At 26.3% G+C, this 25419-nt stretch overlaps 1 protein-coding gene across 4 annotated transcripts in view; it reads left to right on the forward strand.

The window, feature by feature from the left end:
• The window catches only part of LOC129963357 (neurobeachin-like), a 235459-nt gene that overhangs the window by 93430 nt on the left and 116610 nt on the right, over nucleotides 1-25419 (forward strand). The window contains exons 11-32 of one of the 4 annotated variants that reach the window (XM_056077686.1): nucleotides 17-157; nucleotides 249-311; nucleotides 1594-1676; nucleotides 1768-1876; nucleotides 1957-2115; nucleotides 3280-3448; nucleotides 5777-5919; nucleotides 8320-8417; nucleotides 11158-11307; nucleotides 14326-14418; nucleotides 14516-14624; nucleotides 14714-14795; nucleotides 15095-15218; nucleotides 16226-16418; nucleotides 16576-18974; nucleotides 19207-19360; nucleotides 19718-19898; nucleotides 21514-21674; nucleotides 22387-22494; nucleotides 23246-23435; nucleotides 23870-24018; nucleotides 24758-25253. In XM_056077686.1, the coding sequence (XP_055933661.1) occupies nucleotides 17-157; nucleotides 249-311; nucleotides 1594-1676; nucleotides 1768-1876; nucleotides 1957-2115; nucleotides 3280-3448; nucleotides 5777-5919; nucleotides 8320-8417; nucleotides 11158-11307; nucleotides 14326-14418; nucleotides 14516-14624; nucleotides 14714-14795; nucleotides 15095-15218; nucleotides 16226-16418; nucleotides 16576-18974; nucleotides 19207-19360; nucleotides 19718-19898; nucleotides 21514-21674; nucleotides 22387-22494; nucleotides 23246-23435; nucleotides 23870-24018; nucleotides 24758-25253 (5554 nt within the window). The remainder of the gene's footprint in view (nucleotides 1-16; nucleotides 158-248; nucleotides 312-1593; nucleotides 1677-1767; nucleotides 1877-1956; nucleotides 2116-3279; nucleotides 3449-5776; nucleotides 5920-8319; nucleotides 8418-11157; nucleotides 11308-14325; nucleotides 14419-14515; nucleotides 14625-14713; nucleotides 14796-15094; nucleotides 15219-16225; nucleotides 16419-16575; nucleotides 18975-19206; nucleotides 19361-19717; nucleotides 19899-21513; nucleotides 21675-22386; nucleotides 22495-23245; nucleotides 23436-23869; nucleotides 24019-24757; nucleotides 25254-25419) is intronic. The other 3 variants (XM_056077687.1, XM_056077688.1, XM_056077689.1) reach the window with 3 other exon arrangements.

Below are 25419 nucleotides of genomic sequence, written 5' to 3' on the forward strand. Positions count from 1 at the left end.
TATTTTGAAAATTTAGGTATTATATGATGGTAAGCTTTCAAGTGCCATAGTCTTCATGTATAATCCAGTAGCAACTGATAGTCAACTGTGTTTACAAGCAGCTCCAAAAGGAAATGTTTCCTTTTTTGTCCATACGCCTCATGCACTAATGTTGCAAGTAAGAAAGAATTTAATGCGAAATATTTTTTTCCTCCTACTATTAATTGTTTAGAATAATGAATAATAAAAATTTACCCTTTTTATTATAGGATGTGAAAGCCATTACTACATATTCCATCCATAGTACTTTGAACTCAATCGGTGGGATACAGGTTTGTATTTTTTTTTTTTTTTGTTACTAACTTCAATTATGTGATGTTTTGTATATATTATTGTGTTAAATGAGATATACAGAACATCACCTCTTACTCCAGTGGCTCTTGAGACCCTTGTGACTTCGAAGTAATTGAGCAGGTACAAAAACAGCACTTTAATTAAGAATAGCGTTTCATATTGACTTATTACAGTTTAAATAAAGATGAGAAAGGAATAAACTAAATAACTGTGTCCCAGTATCTTCACTGCCATAAACAAAGTATGGCCTTAAGGTTTTAGAAATAATAATATGAAGCTAACAACCACAGAAAAAAATTCTTTGTGGTGTTTACACTGAAAGTAGGAGAATAAATTCAAAAAGAAAAACCTCATGATTTTAAAAAGGAAAAGAAAGTGAAAAATGAAAATGGTATTAAAAGCAATACTGAAACATAATTGGGGTCAAATTAAAATAACAGAAAAGCAAAAGAAATAATTCATATGCACACAGAGATTTTATATGCTTAAAGCACAATTCTTATTTGTATTTTATTCATTCAGTAATAACAAAATAGGGGGAAAAACATTCTTAATTGCATCTCTTAAAATCTGAGAGAATAAAAAAATTACAAAACTGTTCCAATTGCAGTTGTAATGTCTGAATAAGAACACCATAAAAATAATTTGGCCCACTGAGAATGTTTCATTCTGCTTAGCAATTTTTTCTTTTGAAAAGAACAAAAGGATGAAACTGTTTAAACTGTTAAGGAAATCACCATCATAATTTGAAAAAAAAAAAAAAAAAGTTTTCCATTTTAGAGAATAAATTGTTATTTTATGACTTCTTTATGTGGAGAGACTGTTAGACAAAACTATCATGTATTATTCCTTTATGAACTTTGTTTCCTTAAATGTAATCAGACATACATTACATTTATTAAAAATATTTTTTAAAAAATCCCTCATTCTTCTTAGTTTCATGTATAAGTATTTGGTTGTTTTGTGGTTAATTGATGCAAGAACTATTCTATGGTCATACTACATCAAACTTATCAGGATTTATTTTGTCTGAAAATGAATTTTAATCAAAAAAAGATTAAAAATTTTAAAAATGTTTATGAAACTGGTCAATAATAGTAATTCAAAAGACAGTTAATGTAAATTCTTGATAAAAATGGGAAGGGAGAATTTAAATAACAGAGTAAAATCCATTGGATTTTAAAAATAGAAAAGTCTGTAGTGTGGGATATAACCAGTTATAACTATAAGATCAATTGAAGTTCTTAATGTATTTTATAGGTACTGTTTCCATTACTGGGGCAACTGGATATTCCAACTGGCATTTCTCAACCTAAAAGTCAAGATAAAAAACTGACAACTTGGTATTTTTCACCCTTTTGTGCTTTGAAAATTTAATTTATTTATGTATAATATAAAGACAATATTTTATTTACTTCAATTTTTCTTTAACAGTGCAACATTAATTGGTTTTGTTTGTGACTTGGTGGAGAATTCTCCTACCGTCCAACAGCATATGATTCAGAATAAAGCGTTTCTGGTCATTAGTTATTTATTACAGAAGGTAAGTGATGCAGTTCTAATGTTCTTTTCTATTTAATAACGTCTATTTAACCAAAACTAATTTTTATGTCATACTTTTAGGCATCTAGAGATCATATAACAGAAGAAGTATTACTGTCATTTTTAAACCTCACAAAGTATCTGGTCACAGTCAACAATAGCAATAGCGAACTTCTCTTGAAACAATTGCTTGACCATATCTTATTCAATCCGGCCCTTTGGATATATACTCCTACAGTTGTAAGTTGAAATTTTTTTTGCAAGAATTATTTATTTTCATTTATGCATGGAAAGTGTTAATATTTATGCTTTTATTGGTTTAAAATATTAAACAATTCTTTTCATTTTTACATTTTAAAATAATATGATTTGGAAATCATTTTTAATGATATTTGTAAAATTATCTACAGCAATAAAATACGCCCCTCTCCCAATGCTGTGAATGTCCCATTGTTGTGTGTTATTGGTCCCAACCAATAACCAAAAATTTTGCTAACTGGAAAGATAATTCTAAATAAAATTGGATGAAATGGGAAGAAGGGTTTTCTAAAAATGATTTTATTAATAATAAATTTGCTTAAAATATTTTTTAATTATTTTTATATTTAAACAAATATTTTTTTTATTTGATAATTTAAGAAAAATGTTTGTATAGCTCAACAGTCTCGATTTTCTGGCATAAAATGTGGGATTCCTGTTGTTAAGTGAAGGTGGAAAAAATGGTAGAAAGAAGGAAAAAGATGGTAATATTAAATACAGTAACCACATTAATTTGTAGTCTTCAACAATATTGACTTTAAAACTGTTTGAATTTCACATGTCTACCTTATTATGACACTCTATAAATAACGAAGCAATCATCTATTCAATTCTTTTAGTATTAGTGAAAAATTATTATTTTAACCAGCTCAGAATTATTATCAGTTAAAACAGAATATTAAATTATATTTTGGCCATAAATAAACTTTGACTGATTCTAGTGCAATTCAATAGGAGAATAATTCTTTCCATATTTTGGAAATTTTACAGGTACCAGTATTTGTGACAGATATATAAAATAAGTAATCAATAAAGCCTTTTCTTGTTAAAACCACTTTTTTCCATCTGTATTCTTCTTAATGGTAGGATTTCTGTATGATTTATGAAATACTGTTGCAGTAGGTATAAACTGACAGATGTAGACAGTTGATCTTGATTGTAACTCTATAATGTGATGATAAAGAAATTACTTTTATTTTTTCTGGAAATTACTTTGTTGATAATTAATGTTGATTATTAATATTATGTTATTATATGAAACTTGTGTATAATTTGATGTAGTAGCATTTGATGTTTAGAGTTCTAAATTTTTTGTTGGAATATAATAAAATTTAATTCTGTATTGAATGATATTTTTATTTGCAGGTTCAAACAAAACTGTTTACATACCTGGCAACTGATTTTTTGGCAGATACTCAAATATACAGTAATGTGCGGCGCATAAGTACTGTTTTACAGACGATGCATACTTTAAAATATTACTATTGGGTTGTCAATCCAAGAAATAAAAGTGGCATCACTCCCAAAGGGATAGGTTGGTGTTTTAAGTATATCACTTCTGATTTTTAAAAAAAATTTGTTGACCTTATATTTAATTTATTAACGTATAATATGTTATTAACAAATTTATTACCATTTAAATATATTTAAATGCATAATTTTTCTTTTATAATTTACTATAACTAAGCTTTTCATGTCTTGCTATACTGTAGTTGGTATTTTATTTTAATTTTATGCTGCTTAGCAATTTCAAATTCATCATTCTAATTTTGTTTTGAAGAATAAATACTGCATATAAAATAGAACTTATGGGGTGCTAGTTATGTATGAATAGCAGAAAATGCTTTAAAAAAAAGAGAGAAAGAGAGAGAGAGATGAAAATTGTACTTGGGATCGGGTTCACTGCATAATATTCAGAAGGTTTAAATAGGTGTTTTAAATTTAAAAATAAATTATTCTTGGTATATTTCTTTACATAATCATATGTTATACAGTGGTCCCTAAAAGTGTTAGTGCACTTTTAAAATATGATAAAAAAAAAGAACTGTAGCATAAAATTGAATTCAGATATAAAGACCAGGGTTTTTTTTTTTTTTTTTTTTTTTTTTTTTAACACATTACTGAATATTTATACGTTGTAAACTTTCAGATAAATTTATAACTAAAAATGTCTGTCATTCTTTATTTTTTTCTTTTCATTTTTGCATTTTGGTGGCATTTAAAAAAATTGTTTCACTTTAATTTTTGCTTCTTTACTTCTCTATGTTCAGCTGATTATTTTACAACTGCTTGTAGTTGTAACAAAACAACCAATAGCATTTAAAAAATTATTATTATTATTTATAGTTGTGATAAATCAATTTCATATATATCACTGCATTAATAAATTGTCCCATTCTACATTGCATCATGTATTTAAACATATTAAAGAAGAAAATAGAATTGAAAGAATATAATAAAAAGCTATCTAACAAAGTCAATACTATATAATAAGAGATTTATTATTTAAAAAATTGTGAAAAAAATCCATGTTTGATTACTGTAAATATTTCTGCAGAATTTATAAAAATTTCTTCTACGATTTAAATTTTGTTATTCGCTAAATGCTCAGCTCACCTAGATTACTTGGACATTTAGCCTAAAGAACATTTTTTGTTATTGCAAATAATACAGTTTAAACTTCCCTTCTCAAAATCAATGGTAGAAATCCCAAAATGTATGGGGATCATGTTTCATTTACAGATGAAAGTGAATTTAACATTTTTGGATCTGTTTGGCATATGGAGATGAAAAAGCAAGAAACTTAACATAAAGAATTAAATTGAAACTATAAAGCATAATAGTGGAAGTGTTTCTTGTGTAGCTTGTGCATATCAGAATCAGGACTACATAATTTGGTATTTAGTAATGAAATTATGAATTGTGCTCTTTATTTCAATATTTAAAAAGACAGTTTAAAATTATTATTACCTAAAATTTATGTATTGAAAAAAGTTTTTTTTGTTTGTTTTTTGAAATCAAGCTAATGATCTGCATGCTGCTCTGCTTTCAATATTTGCCTTTAGTATCTCTATTATTATCCACAGAATCTGAAAACACTATTTCGCTCACTGGGTTTACAATATTGAAATAAAAACAGAATTAAAAACATAGATGAGGGGAGACTTGGTGAACAAAGATGCAGAAATAACAATACCAAAACTAATAATAACACGTTATGTCCATACATTTAAAAGCTTTGTGTATGCTGCAGAATATTCTATTTAGTACTAAATGAGCAAAATATCACAATATTTATTAATATGAATAAATTTGTTTAAAGTGTGCAAATACATTTATAGTATAAATTCTTTTTCTTTTTAATTACGGATTTAAAAAAAATTAAAAAAAATTGTATATTCTTCAAATATATTATAAAGTTTTATGAAGAAACAGTTTCAGATATTATTAAAAAATTCTCATTTTGAAATATTAATTTTTACTAATTGATAGAACAGTATTTCATTAAAATTTTAACTACATAAACACTTTTGGATGCTGTTGTATGTATTTCAGCAAGTGACTAATTAATACTTATCTGTTTCATTGAAAACTTTGAAATTTTAAATTGGTTTGATTATTAGATTTTTATTGTAACTTTTGATTTTAATTTTCATATCAAATTGAAATTCATAATTTGGCTTCTATATTGTAAAATTTTTTTTTCAAAACTTTTTAATAATGAAATATTAGTAAAAAATTTCTTAATAATTGTAATTCTTGTCCTTTTTTTTATATTTAATATTGCAATATATTATCAGAAGAAAAATATATGCAAGTTTTTATCCTGCTGTAAACCTTTAATGTTATTTTTTTTCTTCAGATGGCCCCCGTCCTTGTCAAAATGATATTATGTCCATTCGAGCATACATTTTATTATTTTTAAAACAACTGATTTTAAAAGGAAATGGTGTCAAAGAAGATGAATTACAAAGCATATTGAATTATTTGACTACCGTCCACGAGGTATGAAATACTTATTTTTTTTCTCTTTCTATCAACTATTAAGTTAAATTTTCTTTTTTTATTACAACCTTTATTGAAATGAATGTATAAAAAAGTTATTTTTTAAGTCATTGTATTTCTTTGAACCTGCAACTTGTTAATTTTTTCACAGTTTCTTATATATTTGCAAAGAATGTTATGTTTTTTTAAAAAAGGGGTAATCTAACTTTTTAGAATTATTAATCTATGAAAATTACATTTATTTTGAAGCCAAAACTAATTTTACTAACTTAACTATGATTCTAATTAAAAACAATTTGAAAATAAATATAAAAAGAGTACAAAACAAGGAAATAAATATTTTTAATTTGCTTTTTACTGAATCTGATGGATGTTTATATTTTTTTAAACAATGTAAATAAACATGATTATTTTTTCAATTAAATAAATCCACCCACATTTATTTTTGATTTCATATATTTTTTTTATTTGATGCAACATCTATTTCTGTAGATAAAAAGATAGTGTAAAAATTTCATAATTGTTCTGTTCCATATTCTTATAAATTTTTTCTGTTTCTTATTCTTATGGGATTTATAGTTTTGTAGATTATTTGTCTTACATGAAGAGATTAATGAATAATTTCATGGGTTAAAATTTTGGTTTCCCAAAAGGTTTAACAAATGTAGAAAACTTTTGGGAAAAGCACATTTATGAGATTTGATAGTTTGCAGCATCTTTTTTGAAATGTGATGGGAAAACTATGTGACATTGGAAAGAAAATTTACTCAAAATATTACAAATGATTTCTACAGAATCTTTTTATATTGTCTCTAATAAATTTATCTTTTTCCCACTACCACTTTAAATTTGAATCTGAGGTAAGATTATAAATAGTACAAGTATACAGATATATATTTTCATAAGCATGCACATAAGAGTTGTTTATTTTATTGTTTAATAAAGAAACCTTGTATTTGTATATTATTGACTACATGACATTTGTGAATAATAATAATGGAGAGCCTGCTAATTAATTAGTGGGATGTGGTTAACATACAAGTACTAGCTAATCAAATATATATTTTGGGCACCCCTTTTCTTACTGATAAAATTAAAATTCGATTTAAGCTACAATTATAATCCCAAGTATGTATACCAAATTTCATTTATCTAAGTCGCTGCATTTTTGAGTTATTACTTTTGCATGCATATGAAAATATCTGACTGACTGTTGGTCAACCCTTTGGCATACATGGTTTAAAATTTGATACAAAATTATGTACACTCTTGAGGTTAAAACTATAAACTGAATGTCATTTTCTTTTTATGTTTTTAAATTTTCACACAGAAGTACAGTATTACAGATAGTCAACCCACTTTGTTCTAATTTTGAAAAGATCTACATTTAGATGCTAAACTGTGTATCAAATTGTATGTGTCTAGCTTTTTATGTTTTGAAGTCTATCTGTCCAAATAAAAATTAACATGGAAACTTCCTGCGGTGAATTCTATTCAAAAATTGATAAAATTCTACAAATTTTCTGTAAAGACTATTTCTCAAATTTCATAATTGTTGCTTTTTTTCACTTCATAATAATTTTACATCGAATTTAGGATAATTCGTCTTTTTTTTTGTGTGTGTGTCATTGCATTAATTTTATGATTTTATATATTCAGTAAACTAAAAAAAATTGTAACCAATTTTAATCAGTGGGCTAAAAAAATTGTAACCAATTTAATTGTAATGCTATAATGTGAAAACAAATGTAATCCAATGAATTCTAATATATAATACTTAAGTAGAAACAAATCAAAAACAAGATGACCTGATATTGGGATATGACATATGATATCTAAACATACACTTGTGCTAATTGGTCTCATTGGTCATGCTGTATTTCATTTTTCTGATTATTTAATTAAAATTTATGCAAACTACCATTTTTTTAAATTCATATTCTAGTCTTTATAAAATTTTATTCTACCTATTATGTCATTTTGTTATACGTGAAAATATTGAAGGATGTTAGCCATCAAATGCTTAATTTTTTTGTCAATAGATTTCCATATTTTGACTATATATATATATATATATATATATATATATATAATATGAAGTTTTATAATGGAATACTACAAGCTTTAAATTAGTATTTTTTTGTTAATTTGCTTTTTTTTTACTAGCATATCTAAGTTATATTTAATGTATTTAAAACTGGAATTTTCGTAAATTTTTTAATTGTTATTATTATCTAGAAAATTACTTCTTACTGGTTCTTTATTCTTATATTTAAAAGTAGATTTTATATATATCAAAACTAATGCAGTAAATATTTATAATTACTATGTCATGAAGATGCAGCAAAGTTTGAACATTTAAAAAAAATTAAATTATTGCTGTTATTTTAAAATTTTTAGGATGAAAATCTTCATGATGTTCTTCAAATGCTAATGTCTCTCATGTCAGAACATCCTGCCTCTATGGTTCCAGCTTTTGATATCAAAAATGGAATTAGGTAACTTTAAAGTATTTTAATTTATATTTAATTATACCACCTATTTACCTTTTTGAAATTCTTATGATTTTTTTTATCTGTTAACCTGATTTGTATTGTTTAGAATTTTTAATAATTCTTATATTTTATTTTCTGTTCTTTTCTTTCCTTTGCTTTAATGTAACAATAACGGTGTGTCAATTGTATGCTTCAAGTTATTTTAATCCAAACAATATCCATTTGCAAAATAGCTTTTAATATGTTTTTCAATAACTGGAATATGTGAATTAACTTTTGGAATACTGCATTTACTATTATAATGCCAAATTTGCTTTAAATTTTGTTTTAAGGTTGGGTTTTTTTTTCTATCCTTGCAACTCTTTTTATTTTCTTTAGATTTCTTTCTTCTCTTGTAAAACACATAGAAGATTATATTTTATAATATAAGGTTGCATAACCTTATATTCTTTACCATTCTCTGGTCCTTGTATAAAATCACAACTTATCATTTTCTTTCTGATTAAATCACTGCTCAGTGAATTATATTTTTTAAATAATCTTTCTAGATATTGTTTCAACTTCATAATTATTTACTATTTAAAATAATTAATATTTTTTATACATATGTTTACTTCTAAATTCTTCGTTGTTTATAAAAATAATTGCTGCATATTGCTTACCTGAAAAAAACACACACACTTAATATTCACTTTACTGTGAGATGCATTTTACTAAATTCAAAGTAAAATTGCATATATATATATATATACACACACTAAAGGATGATATTCTAAGTTAGATTGTTTTTAAAAAAAATTAGAAGTTATTTCATTAGGGCTTCTATATTGTTTCATAAATCATTATTAAGTGAATTTTTTAATATTTAAAATATCTTTTTTTAAATATTATTCAAGTGTTAAAAATGAATGAAAATTTGATTAAAGTGGAATTTAAAATTAACTCTTAACTCTTTTATAAATTTAATTTGATTTAATTATTATGTTACTTTGATGCTTTTTTATGACTTTTGGGGTTTTTTCTTCTGATAAAAGTTTATTTCTATTTGTAGTTTGTATATTGTCTTATTTATTTATTCTAAGTGTGTTCTTTACTGTTTTTTTTTTATTTCAGTTCACAGATAGAAATATACTTGGTTTTTTAAAAAAAATATACTTATGTTCTTTTTGCAAAAAGTATAGAAACATTCTTGTGGTTTTCTTTTATACTCCATTGTTACCAATAGTTAGATAGGATTTTTTTTTTTTTTTTTTTTTTTGCAACTGCTTTTGTCACTTTGTAATCCATGTTTGTTGTATCAGTCATTGCTTAAGAACTACCTTTCCTTCCATTTCTACTATGCTTTTTTATTTTCTTTATCTATGTGTTTTCTATTGATTTGTATTTTTAAATTGTGGCCATTTTTTGCGAAAAATTTGTTGGAAAACAATGTATTTGATGTGCTTTTGAAACTGAAGATGAGATCAGACATGAGAAGCCATAGACATGAAATTTTGTTTCCCTAGTGGCTTCCTTTTTTTGTTATTTTCGAAGTGTAACTTTTAAAAATATTTCTTTTCAGGCAATGTTAGTTTTGTTAGTCTTACAAGAAATCATTTTAGACATTTTTTTTTTTAAATAAAAGATTCAGTTTGAATGTTAGGAATTGGGAATGTAGAGTTGTGATTGAAGTAGGGAACTTTTTGTATCAGATGTTTTACTTCTTGAAGCTTTTGAAAGTGCGGTTTGTGGCTTTCATTGCAATGTTTCCTTTGTTAGTTTTGTAAAGTCTGTATTTTTTTACAATTGATAGTAATTATAAGGAGTAGAAAGAATTTTGTTCATACTATTTAATTATTTTCTCTGATCAGTTTTAAAGCAAATGAAGTTTTTGCTTTTCAAATGCTTAGCAATTTATTATTGTTTTTCCACTTTATTTAATCATAATTGATTAATTTAGGCTTGCTAACATAGACATTTCATATTGTAGTTTGCCTGGTATAATTTCATGCAAGTAAGTATGCCTTGTGTTAGCTTCAGTAACACGAGACATATCTTCTTGTAAGCTTAATCAATTTGCATAACTGCTTTTGTGCACTGAATAACAATTTGATAATGTCAAATTATATATGGTTGTAAGCCAATTTTAAAAACGTATATCTTTCCTATGTCCATAAATGTTATGATTCGACGAAGGAATTGATTCTATTATTAATTAAAAATTGTGCTGATTCTCATCAGTGAAAAAATTTATCACCAGAAACATGATCTTATTTGAGAGTTTTAACTGGTTGAAAATATTTTTTTTTATTAAAAATATTTTATTGATCCAAGGTTAATAAATGAGTTGAATAATGTAGAGTAATTTTTATTAAGTTTTATGAATTTGAACACAATTAATGGGTAAATTGATTGACTTCCATTTGGCAGAATTTTGAAGAATCAAATCAGAATAATTATAACTGGAAAAATAATAGTAAATAAAGTAGCTCAAGAATTAATGATACAACATTTTTTTCAATTTCTATGTTTACTGCAGAAAATATCTTTTTTTTTAAACTTCAAAAATTTTAACCAAACTAAATCATATATTATTAATTAAAAAATTAATTATAACCACTGGTGATTCTTTTAAAATTCTAAATTTAAAAAAAAACTATATAAATCATCTTTAATGTGGCACATATCAATACATTTTTCAAACTACAGTTACACCTAACTTAAGCATCGGCTCCGATTTTTATTTTTATTTATTTTATTCTAGTAATGATTTAGATTCAAGAACTATACCAGAATTTAGCCAGCACCTCTCGGCTCCGCTGCAGCATTTTGAGTTTCCTATTCCGCTGGATCAGCAATTTCCAAACTGGGATACTGAAGCTGTTCCTCAAAAATTGGAGAAGGAATTATATATGTAAATTATGGTTTCAGTTATTGCTTTAAAATCTCACTTTAGATTTAAGAACAGTCACTTAAAAACAGGACAGATAAATGGAATGAGAAACATTGGAAATATTTCTCATTCCTAAATAATATAAATATTTTCATTAGCGAAATCGAAAATTTTATACTTTCTTGTTAGTTTTTTTTTACTACAATACAGATATCTTCAGCCTTTTCAAATGATTTATTATCAAGATTCAACACAGGAAGTGGATTCAATTATAAATGGCTTTATATTCTGTAGATTAAATATTTTGCTACTAACATACTTCATTTTCAGTTTATATAAAAAAAAAAGATAAGAAAAGGACTTAACTTCTACTCTTCTGAATACCGACAGGTATAGATTTGATTGGTATTTTTAGTTCTCACAGCAAGTGCACTCAAAAAAATATTTTGTGTTTTGCAGATTAGCAGATACCAATCCATTTATCTGCTCATTTTGCCATAACAATATCAATAAACAAACAAAGAAAAAAAACTATTTGAGTAATAAATTTCAATTAAAAAAAAATTGATGTCTGTCTATGAAGACAGTAATTATTGTTTGAACTTCTAGTTCGGAACATCATAATGGAATGATAATATTTTAGGCTTGAATCGTCTGTTTTGTAATCATCTACGTTTGAAAAAATATGCTTAATGGCTTTTATATTAAGAATTATTCAATTTGATAGTATGCCAGCCTAAAACCTGTTAAGTCTTATCATGTTGAAAATTTTAGTTCCATGGGAAATTCATTATTGATTTTTTTAATGGAATTTAGATGGAATTTTGTATTATCAGTTTTTCTTTTACACTTTTATGCAAAATTTTCATGTCTTCTGATGAAATTAATCTATCTGTTGGTCTTTCATTATTTGATTTCTTTGAGAATGCAAAATCTTAGAGATTGATTTTAACTTTAAATCAGTGGTGTTTTAACTATTTCTGTTCAAATCAAGAACCTTTTTTTACTTCACCAAAGATTTTTGCTTCTTTTTTGTTTAGATTTAAAATTTTTGAACCTTCATTATTAGTTAAATCTCCACAATTTCATCTGCTTTTTTAAATATTGATGTTTTTCTTATAGTTTGAAATGGGCACTTAAAAATTGTGGAATAAAATTGTAAATTTTCGTATTTTGCTATTATTGATTTACATTAAAGGCTATATGTCATTATATTTCATAATTTGTATTATCAATGCATTTTACATTCAATATATTTACTTTCCAATAATATTTTAATAAAATGACATATCATTCTCTATTAATTGTGAATAAAGTGACACCAATAATGAAATTTAAGAGTATAAATACCTTTCTTATCTAAAAGTAACGGATGAATTTAAAAAAAATCTGTGATGTGCAATACCTTTGATATAGAGTTAAATTGTAAGAAATTCAAAATCAAGAATAATAAAAATCACGATAGTGGGAATAAGTCCTACAGTTATTAGGGGGGGGGAAGAAGAAGGGGGAAAAAATGGATGATTGGATGAGATTGTATCTGATGGGAAACAGCTTTACTTCTGATAAGCTTCCAAATTTTTACAGTTTCTTGATAATCATAATGGTGATTTTTTGTAGTCTGTTTGATTATCAATTAAGAGCAACATTGAATACATTTTCTTAATAAATTTAGATTGTGAAAAAAATAATGTTCAGCTTCTCCTGCATTCATGAAATTTCTTCTATTATTATTTCTTGTTGTAATGTCACATTTCTGCAAAACTTTTTCAGTTGATGCTATTAAGTTTAAATGTTCTTAAACTATCCTTTGTTGGTTATTTGTTTATAACTATGGATAAGATTCTATACAAATTCCTCTTTATCTATAATAACATTGTGCTACTGACTGAAATATTCTGTCTTTGCATAAACCATTAATCTCCAAATATCATATACATTTTTTTCCAAATTTCTATTGTTGTTTTCAATATTAATGATATTTTCTCCATCATTTTCTTACTTTTTTAAGAAAAGATTTTCATTAAAAATTTTTAATTTAGAATATTGAGTTCCATTTTCATAGGAAGCAATTTCCTTTCTTATAAAATTGATTTTGAATCATTTATTTGCAATTTTGAATTTCCCAAATTATTTTCATTTTTCGTTGGGTCTTTTATTCACCAGAACTTTGAATGTTTTGAGTTATCTGTGAAAATATGCTACTTGTTTTCTCTGAAATTTCTTTCTATTAGAACTTGCATATTCTTTTTCTAAGAGACCCTTATTTGCTTTCTCTAAATTTGCTATAAGAATTTTTTTTTTTTTTCAAATTAAAAAAAAATATTACAAACATCTTTACCATGAATTAATTTTCTTTTCATCTTTAATATTATTTATTGACAGAAGAATGGGATTTTTGTATGATGAAGATTGAATTGTTTAATTTCACTATCTTCATCATAATTTGAGGTGAAGAATTCAGACAAAAAAAAAATTATAAGAATACAAAAAGGAATAAAAGAGGAAAATGTTTTATCAGTAGGATAAAACATTTCAATATAAGCATAGGTTCAAGAAAGATTTGATGATATATGATTTAATATCATATAACACTATTTACAAAAATATTTTTTATATGGTATTTTGTATTTTTTTGAGTACAAGGAGATCTGCAATGACAAACAATGGCAGCCCTACTTCTGTTATTGGACTCAAATCTAATTATTAATAAGTGAAGTATTACATATGGATTGTTCATATTATGAAATACTTTAAAGTAAGAAATCACTTTGATTAATGAAAATTACCAGAAGAGTAAATACAGAAGTTCTGAAGATTTCAAATGCTACTATTTTTGCTTTTTTTATTCATACTTTAATCCCATTGTTATATTAGGAAAAGGTTTCTTCTTCATATTTTCTACTACAGTGCAGCAGTATTTCTCAGAAAGCTGGTAAATAATAATGATAATAATAAAAGTACTATTGTAAAAATTGCCACAGCTTGCATGTTGTATGTTATTGTTACTTACGAAGTTAATTATTTCATTCATAATAGGACTGTATTTAAGCTCCTTGCATCAACCAATGAAGTTATACGTCTGCAGGCTTTGAAACTTCTTGGCTATTTTTTGAGTAGAAGCACTCATAAGTAAGTCTTATTTAGAGGATTTTCAGTATTTTGAAAACATGTGATTTTCAGTGGCGTATATAAGAATATGAGTTTATAAAAATGAACATTATTTCAGACGCAAGCATGATGTCATGGGTCCTCATAATTTGTACATGTTACTTGCTGATAGGTTACTTCTTCATTCTGATCATATATCTCTATCAACATACAATGTTCTATATGAGGTAGGATTATTTGTTACTATTTTCATGAGATTTAATTATTTTAATTTTATTAAATATAATATTTTAAAGCACTATTTATTTATGTTTAGATACTAACTGAACATGTATCAAGTCAGATTCTGTATCAAAAGCATCCAGAGCCAGAATCTCATTATAGACTTGAAAATCCAAGTATGATATTTTCAATTTTATGAATCTATGTAATGTTACATTAAATGTATATGAGAGCTTTTCTTCTTTTTATCTGTTACATAATCTGTTTGAATTGGTCAAAAGTTAATTTACTGTAAAATGAATTAACTGTGTTTTAAGAAACTTATGAGACTTTATGTGTATCTACTTTAAAAACAAAATATACATAAATTATTTTCAAAATTCTTGATATAACATTATTAACACATATTTGTTATAACATATTCTTGATATTATGAAACTATGTTATTTGATTTGTGTATTATCTTTGTGTTTAGTGATTTTGAAAGTTATTGCTACATTGATCCGTCAATCTAAGCATTGTGAAGAGCTTATGGAAACAAAGAAATTATTTCTCTCTGATATGACTCTTTTGTGCAATAATAATAAGGAAAATAGAAGGTAATTAATTTGTGATACCTTTTGCATATAATTCTTAGTTGATTTGTACTGACTTTGATAGCAAATATAATTGGCTGAAAAAAATGTATCTGTAAATTAAATTATAACTATGCAACTCATAAATTAAGGAGCATAATAACAAATTTATTTATTTAATTTTTATTTAGTGGAATAAATTTTACATACTGTGTATCTGTTTTGGATTGGTGGGGTTTCCCTATTTTGTATACTAAAGAACTCAGCCCTATGCTTGCTAATATTTGCCACTTTTCAAGTAAATTGCTGAACAATAATTTTTTTTTTTCTTATTTCAATTACTTTCTTTTGTGTGTGATAATTTTTGAGAACCCATTGGAATTAAATTGCATGTTTATTTATTAAGATTATTTCTTGCATTTGATTAATTTTGGACAAGGTTAGCTAAAGCCAAAGTCACAATTTGATATAGCATTTTTTCCCCCTGTTTCAATCTGATTTTAGTGATTTAGTTTTGATTTGAGTGTTTATGAACAATATGAATAGAGAAGATCCCACTGCTAGGAAACAAAGCTTTTACTGTTACTATAGATTTAATTCTAAAATGACTACAAATTATATATTCTTTTAATTCCTTAAGCACTCTGCATGAGATTTTCTGCATCAACTTTTTTTAGTTAATTTGTAATAATCATATCAAATATTATTTACAGGATAACAACCCATCTAGTTGGACACATCTTTTAGCTATTGATAATAACCTATTATAGTATTGAATAACATATATATATATATATATATATATATATATATATATATATATATATATATATATATATATATTGTTAATTTCTTGTTATTCAATTATGAAAAATTACTATTCTTTTATATAAAAAGTTTGCTATTTTATTTTTAAAATAATATAATTTAAATTTTTTTATCATTCATGAAATTGAAAATATTTTTTAGTGTTTTGTCTAATATGATTTTTAATTTTAGTTAATCTATGTTTCATTTTATTTTATATCTAGGACAGTACTACAAATGTCTGTTTGGCAAGAATGGCTTATAGCCATGGCATACATTCATCCTCAAAATGCTGAAGAGCAGAAGTTATCTGATATGGTGTACTCTCTTTTTCGCATGCTTCTTCATCATGCTATCAAGTACGAGTATGGAGGTTGGAGAGTATGGGTTGATACTCTGGCTATTGTTCATTCCAAAGTGAGTTTCCTACAAATTTTGTGTCTTTATAATGGCATTGAATTTAAGTACATAATTTCATATTTTTAGTATAAGAAAAATATATATATATAATTGATAATACTTGTTTTAATATTTAAACAAATATTCTTAATTATGTTTTAAAATTGTGTTTTAGGTTTCCTTTGAAGAATTTAAATTACAGTTTTCTCAAATGTATGAACAATATGAACAGAGGCGCTCAGATCATTTAACTGACCCAGCTCTTCGTAAACAAAAGCCCATCAGTACTATCTCAGGCTTGGAAAATAATAACCACCGTGCCTTAAATGTTGTGAATCCACCCAGACCTGATATTCTTAAAGATTCTAATGAAAATTCAAAACCAGATACTATAAAAGCGATCACCAATACTCCATCTTCTCATGGAAAAGAAGCTGATTCAGTTCAAGAAGAATCTAACAAAGCATCAAACTCTTCACCTAGCACATTTACAGTAAGCAGTGATGAATCTAGTGAAAAAACAACTACTGTTCAAATAACAGAAGTTCAGAATGGTATGAATAAACCCAACTATAACAGTAGTTTGTGTGAAGCATTGTTGACTGCTGATGATCATAGACCTGTTCCTGTTGAATCTGAAGATCGAAGCATGATTGAAACTTTACCTGCCCAGACACTTACTGATGATGAAACATGCAGTTTAGATCAAGCAGCATCTGTAGAAGAAAACAGTGATTTGCATCTAAATCACACCCAAGAGATTGATTTAGAATCAGAAGGTGGTGTCAAAATGGGTGCAGATAACCCTCAAACTAATTCTCCTAGTGACTCAGGCTTTGCTTCTTTATCTGTTAATGAGGATTCAAAAGTTAAAACATTAGCTGATGATGAATTAACATATGAAAATGAATCGGCCCTGGATGATGAAAGTGCTGCCACTGAAAAATCTCCTGATGAAATACCGAACGAAATATTGGATGATGACCAACCTGTTAAATCATTTGAAGATATGGAGCATGTTTCTTATGAAAGCTCAAGTTTTAGTGAAACTGTAGAAGATAATGCAGAATTGAGAACTTCAAATTTACAAGATTTAGAAGATAAAATTCCTCAAATCCCAAGTGATAGTCACACTTTAGAAGAAGGAAATAAAGAAGAAACTGATGCCAAAGATATAGAAGAAAACTTAAGTAATTCACATACATCTGCTGATATTTCTGGAGAGAAAATTGAAGCACCTGAAGCTTCAATGGAATCAAGCACCACATTACCTGCTGTAAATGAAAATGAGGAAAATAAATCAGATGCAGTTGCTCAAGAAATAGCTGAAATTGGTACAGATAACTCTATACGTGTGATTGCAGAAAATGATAGTGTAGATGATAAGAGTTCAGAATCAGTAACCACTCCTGAAAGCTGTACATTACTTGAAACTATTACAACTGAGGCAGAAACTATTCAATTGAATAAGGATGAGCTTTGTCAAGAAAATGAAGTTACTGATAATCAGGACTGCATTCCAACAAATTCTGAAAGTCAAATTTTAAGTGATTCTATCACTACTGAAGAAGGAAGTTGTGTGCCATCTCATTTGTCTGAGAAGGACCAAGGGCTAATAGTCAATGAAAAATCTGAAACTACTGATTCAGAAACAACCAAGATATTATCTGATAATAACTTAACATCTCCATCAAAACAAAATCATGATTCTTCTTCTGTTACTGATGTAAAAGAGGAAAATGATTTTTCTGGCACATTACAAGATGTAAAACCTGTAGAATCTGAACTTTCACTTACTGAAGAAGTTAATGCAGTTGAAACAGATGAAACAGAAGAAACTTCTCATGACAAAGAAGTTTCTAAAAGTTTACCACACAGTCCTGAAAAAACTCTGCAAACTACTTCTTCATTGCCATCTTCTCCTAATACTGTATCTACAATTTCTCAAGTTGAATCACCAACATCAACTGATGATAAAGATGTAAAAACTTTTGAAAATAAATCAACTGAAGAATCCACCCCTTTTAAGAAAAGAGAAGATGAAGAGGAGGAAACAGAGAAGCGTCCTGGCATCAGTACTATTGAAGGCCAGTTGGAGAAAGAACGAAGACTAATGGCAGAGGCAAGTGGAGATAGAACTGGTGAACAAATTTTAAATGAAACTTCTACTTCTCCTAAAACTGGCTCTGATACAGCATCATGGGTATTAGAGGATTCTCCATTAGGAGATTCTCCTCTGGAAAAGTCTCCAGTTGACCCAAGTACTGTAAAAAATAATACTGAAAATGCAGCAGCTAATCAGAATGTTGTTCCTACATCTGAGGCAGATGTAGCACCAACTAGGCGTACTCGAAGTGTAATTGTTCCTCGAAAACAGCCAACAAATCAAGTTCAGAGACCTAAATCAATGTCAATGAGCCAAAAACCAGCTGGTGGAAATGGTAGGCAAATGTTCAATTCTGGGCCTACAAGACCCCCTTTCCGAATACCAGAATTTAGATGGTCACCTATACATCAAAGATTGTTATCTGATTTGTTATTTTCTTTAGAAACAGATATTCAAGTCTGGAGAAGGTAATTACTGACTTATTTTAACTATTATTTTAAAATATCAAACTATGATTACTTTAGTAACTATTTTTCATTTTAAAATTAATGTACTTTATTATAAAAAAAGAAATTTTGCACATTTTTTTTTCTTTCGGTTTTGTAGTTTTGATAGTTATTTATATAAATGACAGTTGAATTTTTATAGTAGTATCACATTAGTTTTCTTATTTGAAAGATCGATTTGTTTGTTTTCTAGCCATACTACTAAAACTGTGATAGACTTTGTGAATAGTGGGGAAAATGCTATATTTGTGATCAACACTGTACACTTAATTTCTCAAGTGGCTGATAATATCATCATAGCTTGTGGTGGTTTGTTACCTTTGTTGGCTTCAGCTACATCTCCGAATGTAAGTGGCATTTATTTATTTTTTTATTTTTATTTTTTTTTTTACTCAGTGTTTAAGAGGCATTGATTGATTTATTTAAAATTGCAAATCCTTGTTTCAAAATATTTTTCTTCTGTGAAAATGCTTTGAAACTCAGTTATATACAGTATTGAAATTTGAAATTCTTTTAATATTTTAATAAAAGGTTACATTGACTTTTGTTTACATACGTTTCGGTTTCTTGTTTTTTTACTTTTGTTATTATTTCCATGATCAGTCATTATAAAAAGATACTTTGCAATCTGAAAATAATTTTACATTTATACTTTCATTTTGATTGTTCAATAATTTAATATTACTCTTTTTTCATCCTTTTAGCATGAACTAGATGTGATTGAACCAACACAAGGGATGTCAATCGAAGTTGCTGTAGCTTTCTTGCAACGTTTGGTAAACATGACTGATGTTTTGGTATTTGCATCATCCTTGAGTTTTAGTGAACTGGAAGCTGAGAAAAACATGTCCAGTGGTGGAATATTAAGACAGTGTTTAAGATTAGGTAAAATATTAAATTATTATAGAATTATTTTGAATGAAATTATGTGCATAACAATAATAAGATAATCATTGGAAAAATGGTTTTAAAATTTAGCTTTTGCATTTCAGCTTTTTATTGATGCATCTTTATGAATTTTTTTTGTATATCATACATTACCTTAGATCAAAATTGTCTTGATCACTCTCTTACACATTAGTAAGATTCCATATTTGCCATGTAGAGACCATTTAGATACTTCTATTCGTGAAAGTACTATTATTTGTGGTTATTGAGAACTGAGAGTGCTATTATAGAAAAAAAGAAAAGGAAAAAACGTTTTTATGGACTATAGAGGTTTGTTGTTGCTAATAGTTAGCTATCAAAAAGGAAATGTCTCTTCTGTCAGGTGTATATGAATAAATGCTGCAATTGCAAATAAGGAAAGATTATTTAAATTGGTACGCCAATTTTATCTTAAATAAATAAATGAATGAAGAAAGTATATTAAATTACTTTGCATAAAATTTTAGTTGTAAACTTCATTTCTATTTTTTTTTAAAATCAGTTATTCTATGTATATAAGTACATATTAGTATTTATATTTCTATAATCTAACATTTCTTACAATACATCGCACAAGTCTGAATATAATTTTTCCGGCATTTATTAGTGATTGAAACTGTAATTTTTTAGAGATATTAGTTGCAAAGAAATTTGCCTTGTTTGTAATAACTTAAGGATATATATATTGATAATATGTCACATGGTAAGAGTCATTTGGACAGTGTTTTGAAATTTTTTTTTTCTATTGGATTTATATTTTTATTGCTCTTTACAATCTGAATTTGTGAGGTAAAGTGCAGCAGCTTTTACTTATTTTCCTAATTTGTTTCTGTGCTTTTCTTATTATTGAATAGTTTAAAAGAAACGTTTACTTTTAAAGAAAGATAATATTTTTGATTGAATGTTTTAAATGTGATTCTAATATAAGAATTACAGGTTTTGCATGAAAAGGGATTCTATATAATGTTAAGCTTCTTAGATTTAAGCCTCTCAAGTTTCCTAAAATATAAGATAATTATGCGTAAAATGAAATTTCTTGAATGACATATTGAATGTTTCTGCAAAGTTTGGCTGTTAGAAGATCGATAGCATGCAACACAATAAGATTCTTTATGACTAGTCACTGAAATTGTTTTAAAAGTTGCATTATTTAAAAAGAATTTGCTCTGAGATGTTCTCAATTTTTTTATATATGAGATTCTTTTCCATCTATTATATAAATAAACCATTTTTTAGAATGAATATAAAGTGGCCTTTTTTCATTGAATAATTATTGAAATGGTTTTAAAAATTCCATTATTTTATGAAAATTTGCTCTGAGATACTCCCTATTTTTTTTTATACATGAGATTTTTCCCATGCCTTAAATCGTTTTTCAGAATGAATTTAATGTCTTTTTTTTCGCATATGTATAAAGACAGTGAAATTATCTGAGTAATTTGATCTGATAATTGTTATTATGTTGCATCACTACTCCCAAGATTAATATTATAGTACTCATCTTAGTTTTGTTAATATTTCTATTAATTTTATAATTAAGTTCTAAATTAAATATGTTTTTTTTTTATTGCAGTTTGTACATCTGCTGTACGTAACTGTCTAGAATGTAGAGAAAGAAGCCTTCCCCAAACTCCTGTGATACCTCATCCAAGTTCCAGTATGTCGAGAGATTCCCGTCCTTCTCCAATTCAAGCGCTGATTGGTGGGGTTCAACCATCAGCCAAGGTTGATTTTGTATGAAATACTTCTGCTTTTTTTTGTGTGTGTTGTTTGTGTTCATTTTTTTTTTTAATTTTTAAAGATGCCTTATTAAAATTTGTTTTACTTGTATCTTTGTTTATTGCATAATTATGTTTTGTGTTTCTGCTGTAAATGTAAAGATTATGTATTTTTGTTGATATTTGCTGTATAAATGTGCTGACAACTTAAAATTCTCTTTATTTTCTTAATAATTATAATTTATTTTTTTCTATCATTTATTAGCTTAAAAATTTAATCAAAACAATTGTTTTATTAGCTTTTGATATATCATGAATCACAGAAATCTTTCAGAAATGATTTGGTATATAAATATCATAAATATTTATATACCATAAATATAAATTACATTATTCATGTTTATAGTTTTAAAAGATAATAATATTTCCACTCTATATGCACATTCATTGGATTATAAATAAAGAAATCATGTAAAAAGTTGATATTAAAAATCTTGAAATAAAAACAATTCCTTCTAATTGAGTAATTCTTAATTTCCTTATTTAAAAAATGCTGTTCAAAAATTTTATGTGTATTGCTACTTCATAAACTGCCTTAACTTCTATTTTTTTTATATATATTCAGATTTATTTCATCTGTTTTGCTTACAAATGTTAAAAAACTTTCAAGTATTATTGGCTGCTTTAATAGCTTATTTTAGATATTAAATTATTTTCTTTTTCTGTAGAATATTGTTGAAAATTTAGGAGGACAAAGTAGTCCTATTCGTGATCCTGAAAAACTTTTACAAGATATGGATGTTAATCGTCTTCGAGCTGTTATATATCGGGATGTGGTAAGTATTACAATATTTGCAATTTGTTGGAAAATATTAAAAAGAAATGCGACTTTGCTGGCATGTGAAATAGTGTTTGATTTGTTATCAACAATATGACTAGGATTTTACCATATTATGCAAATAAATTATTTTTCTATTTTTATTTTTAGTCAAAATGTTTTTTTTTTTTTTTTTTTTTTTTTTTTCTAAATTCATGTAGTTTCTTTAGAATCTTTTTTATTGAATATTGTTAATTTCTTGGTTTTGGTAGTTTTTATCTTTAGCATTTCATTCCAAAACACATACTAATCACACTTATTTCATTGCAACAGTATTTATAATTTTTATTCTAGATTGTTTATTAATGTTCACTTTAATAAGTAAATAGATATTGTATTAATAATTTTTATTGAATTATTTTCTGGTTTTTCATTTGTTTGTTTTTTTAGTGTTAAATAATCATTAACATTCTATAAAAAATTGAAACAAATGAAGTGTTACTTTCTTATGCATCAACATTAATTTTTTTAAAAATTACTTGTAGATATATGAGCTATCCTGAAAAATTCTTAATGAATTTGGGTTTTATTTTTTAATGTAATTTTTATTTTTATAATATGATATTGTATGTCCAATATTAAAAATTATTTTTATGTTTTAACATTGTAGCATTTAAACTAATTATCTTTTTAAATTTATTTATTTGTTTTTTTTGGGGGGGGGGCATTTAAATATTATTTACTCTAAAAATATCTTTTTTTTTTCCTAGGATGAAACAAAACAAGCACAATTTTTAGCTTTAGCTGTTGTTTATTTCATTTCTGTGTTAATGGTCTCAAAATATCGTGACATATTAGAGCCACCTCCTCCACCATCATCCTTTTCATCGCGGCAAGCTGCAAATTCAGAAATGTCTCATTACACATCATCTGCTGTAACCTCATCTGCATCTCAAACAGGTAAAGATTTTTTTTTCTGTGTGTGTGCACCTTGAACTTTTATAAGTATTTTTTTTGCTTCAAATTAGCAAGAAAAGGATTAATTGATTTGCTTTTATGCATGATTCAAAATTTTGCCTCGTTGCTTGCATTTTCAGATTTACAAATTTAAACCATTGCTGTACATTTTGTCAAAATAATTTATTCTTTTTATGATTTAAAATTGCTTAAAGTAATTCCTGGTACACTATTATCTACCTCAATTTTTGAAAAACTGATATATTTCAATCATCATTATGTTATTAATATTTCTGATGTATTTGCAGCAATTGAACTTTAATATTTCACTAAAATATTTGGCTATTTTTTTATAAGCAAAACTATTAATAATTACTCATAAAGATCATAAAGGTGAAGTTGACATTAAAGGGTACTTTGCAATTCTGATTTCCCAGCTATTGATTCAGATGCAAGATCAAATGGACAGTTAACCGATTCTACACCTGCATGTAATGAAGATGGTGAAGATGAAGTTATCATTGTTGAAGATACAGATTCTAGTATACTTGCTCATTTACATTCTTCTGGTGCTCCTGTATCTGCTGTAAGTTATTTTTGAGATCTGTTAATATTACATTTATTTAGCCTTAAAGTAATTATTTTTCTTGCGAGATTCACTATGATTAAATTCTCTACATACATATTATATTTGATTAAAACTTAAATGAAATATTATTTTAAATTATTAATGAATTTAATGATAAAATAGTTAATTTATGCATTAAACATATAAAATATATTTAAATTGCATTCTCCAGTGAAATCTGTATGTATGATAATAATTATTGAACTGTGAGTGAAAAATGAAACAGCTAGAGAATGAAAAAAGAAAGTAAAGTAAAGGACAATTAAATATGGAATATCATTCTTCAGGAAGGAATATACCAAGATATTTTAAAAAGTGTTTATTTTAAAAAATAGCCAATAATTAAACGTTAAACTAAGTTTACTTATACTCCCTCCATCAAATAAAATTAAATAAAAGAACATACCTTAATCAAAACTGTGATGAGAAAATATGTAAAAAAATGTGTACAAAGAATTTGCACAAAAACAGGAATAAGAAAACTTAAAGAAATACATTCAGATGACCTGTATCCTTATTTGTACAATAGTGACAAGTTTTATAATTAATACTAATTTTCTTTTGTCTTGTCTTTAATTTCCCATGTGAATTTCAGACATTAGTGACATCAAAAACATTATTTTAATTATATGTATTTTTTATTTTGAAGGCTTGTTGTTTACGTAAAGTCTTAATTTTTCCATCTGTTTTCTTTTAGGTTATTAGAACTCAGAAACTAAAGGCTGAACATGGTATTCGACAAGAAGCAGAGCTTATGGTAAATGGTGCTGGAGAGGACAGTCCTCATATGAATGATGAACTTAGAGAAAGAGACATTGAATCTGAGTCTGTTAATTTGACATCTGTGCCAGAAGATGCATCGTTTTCTGTGGCAGATACTAGAGTTTCTAATTCAGATCCTTCAATTATGACTTCTTCTTTAGCTCAAAATGGATATTCTAGGACTTTGGATTCAATGGATGGTTGTCAGCAATCACGAACTGATGACATTCACATTTCTTCATTGGGAAGTGCAGATGATTTTCATATGTTAAGCTCATCATTATCAAGAGAAGCTACTTTAACACAAAAACTCGAATCAGCTCTTGGTAGTGTGTGTCCTTTGTTACGCGAAATTATGCTAGATTTTGCACCTTTCCTTTCTCGAACTTTAGTTGGATCTCATGGGCAAGATCTACTTGTAGAAGGAAAAGGTATGTGCTCCAATATTTGTGACATTGTGATTACTTATTTTAAATGTAGTTTGTAGTATTTTGCATTAAAAATTTCCCGATTATGTATTGCATGAGAAAATGTTTCTTTAGTTTCTGTTATATTTCTCTTGTGAAAAGGAAAAAAAAATGAATGAACTTCCAGGTT

This window comes from Argiope bruennichi, chromosome 3 (assembly GCF_947563725.1).
Source record: "Argiope bruennichi chromosome 3, qqArgBrue1.1, whole genome shotgun sequence".
NCBI lineage: Eukaryota > Metazoa > Arthropoda > Arachnida > Araneae > Araneidae > Argiope > Argiope bruennichi.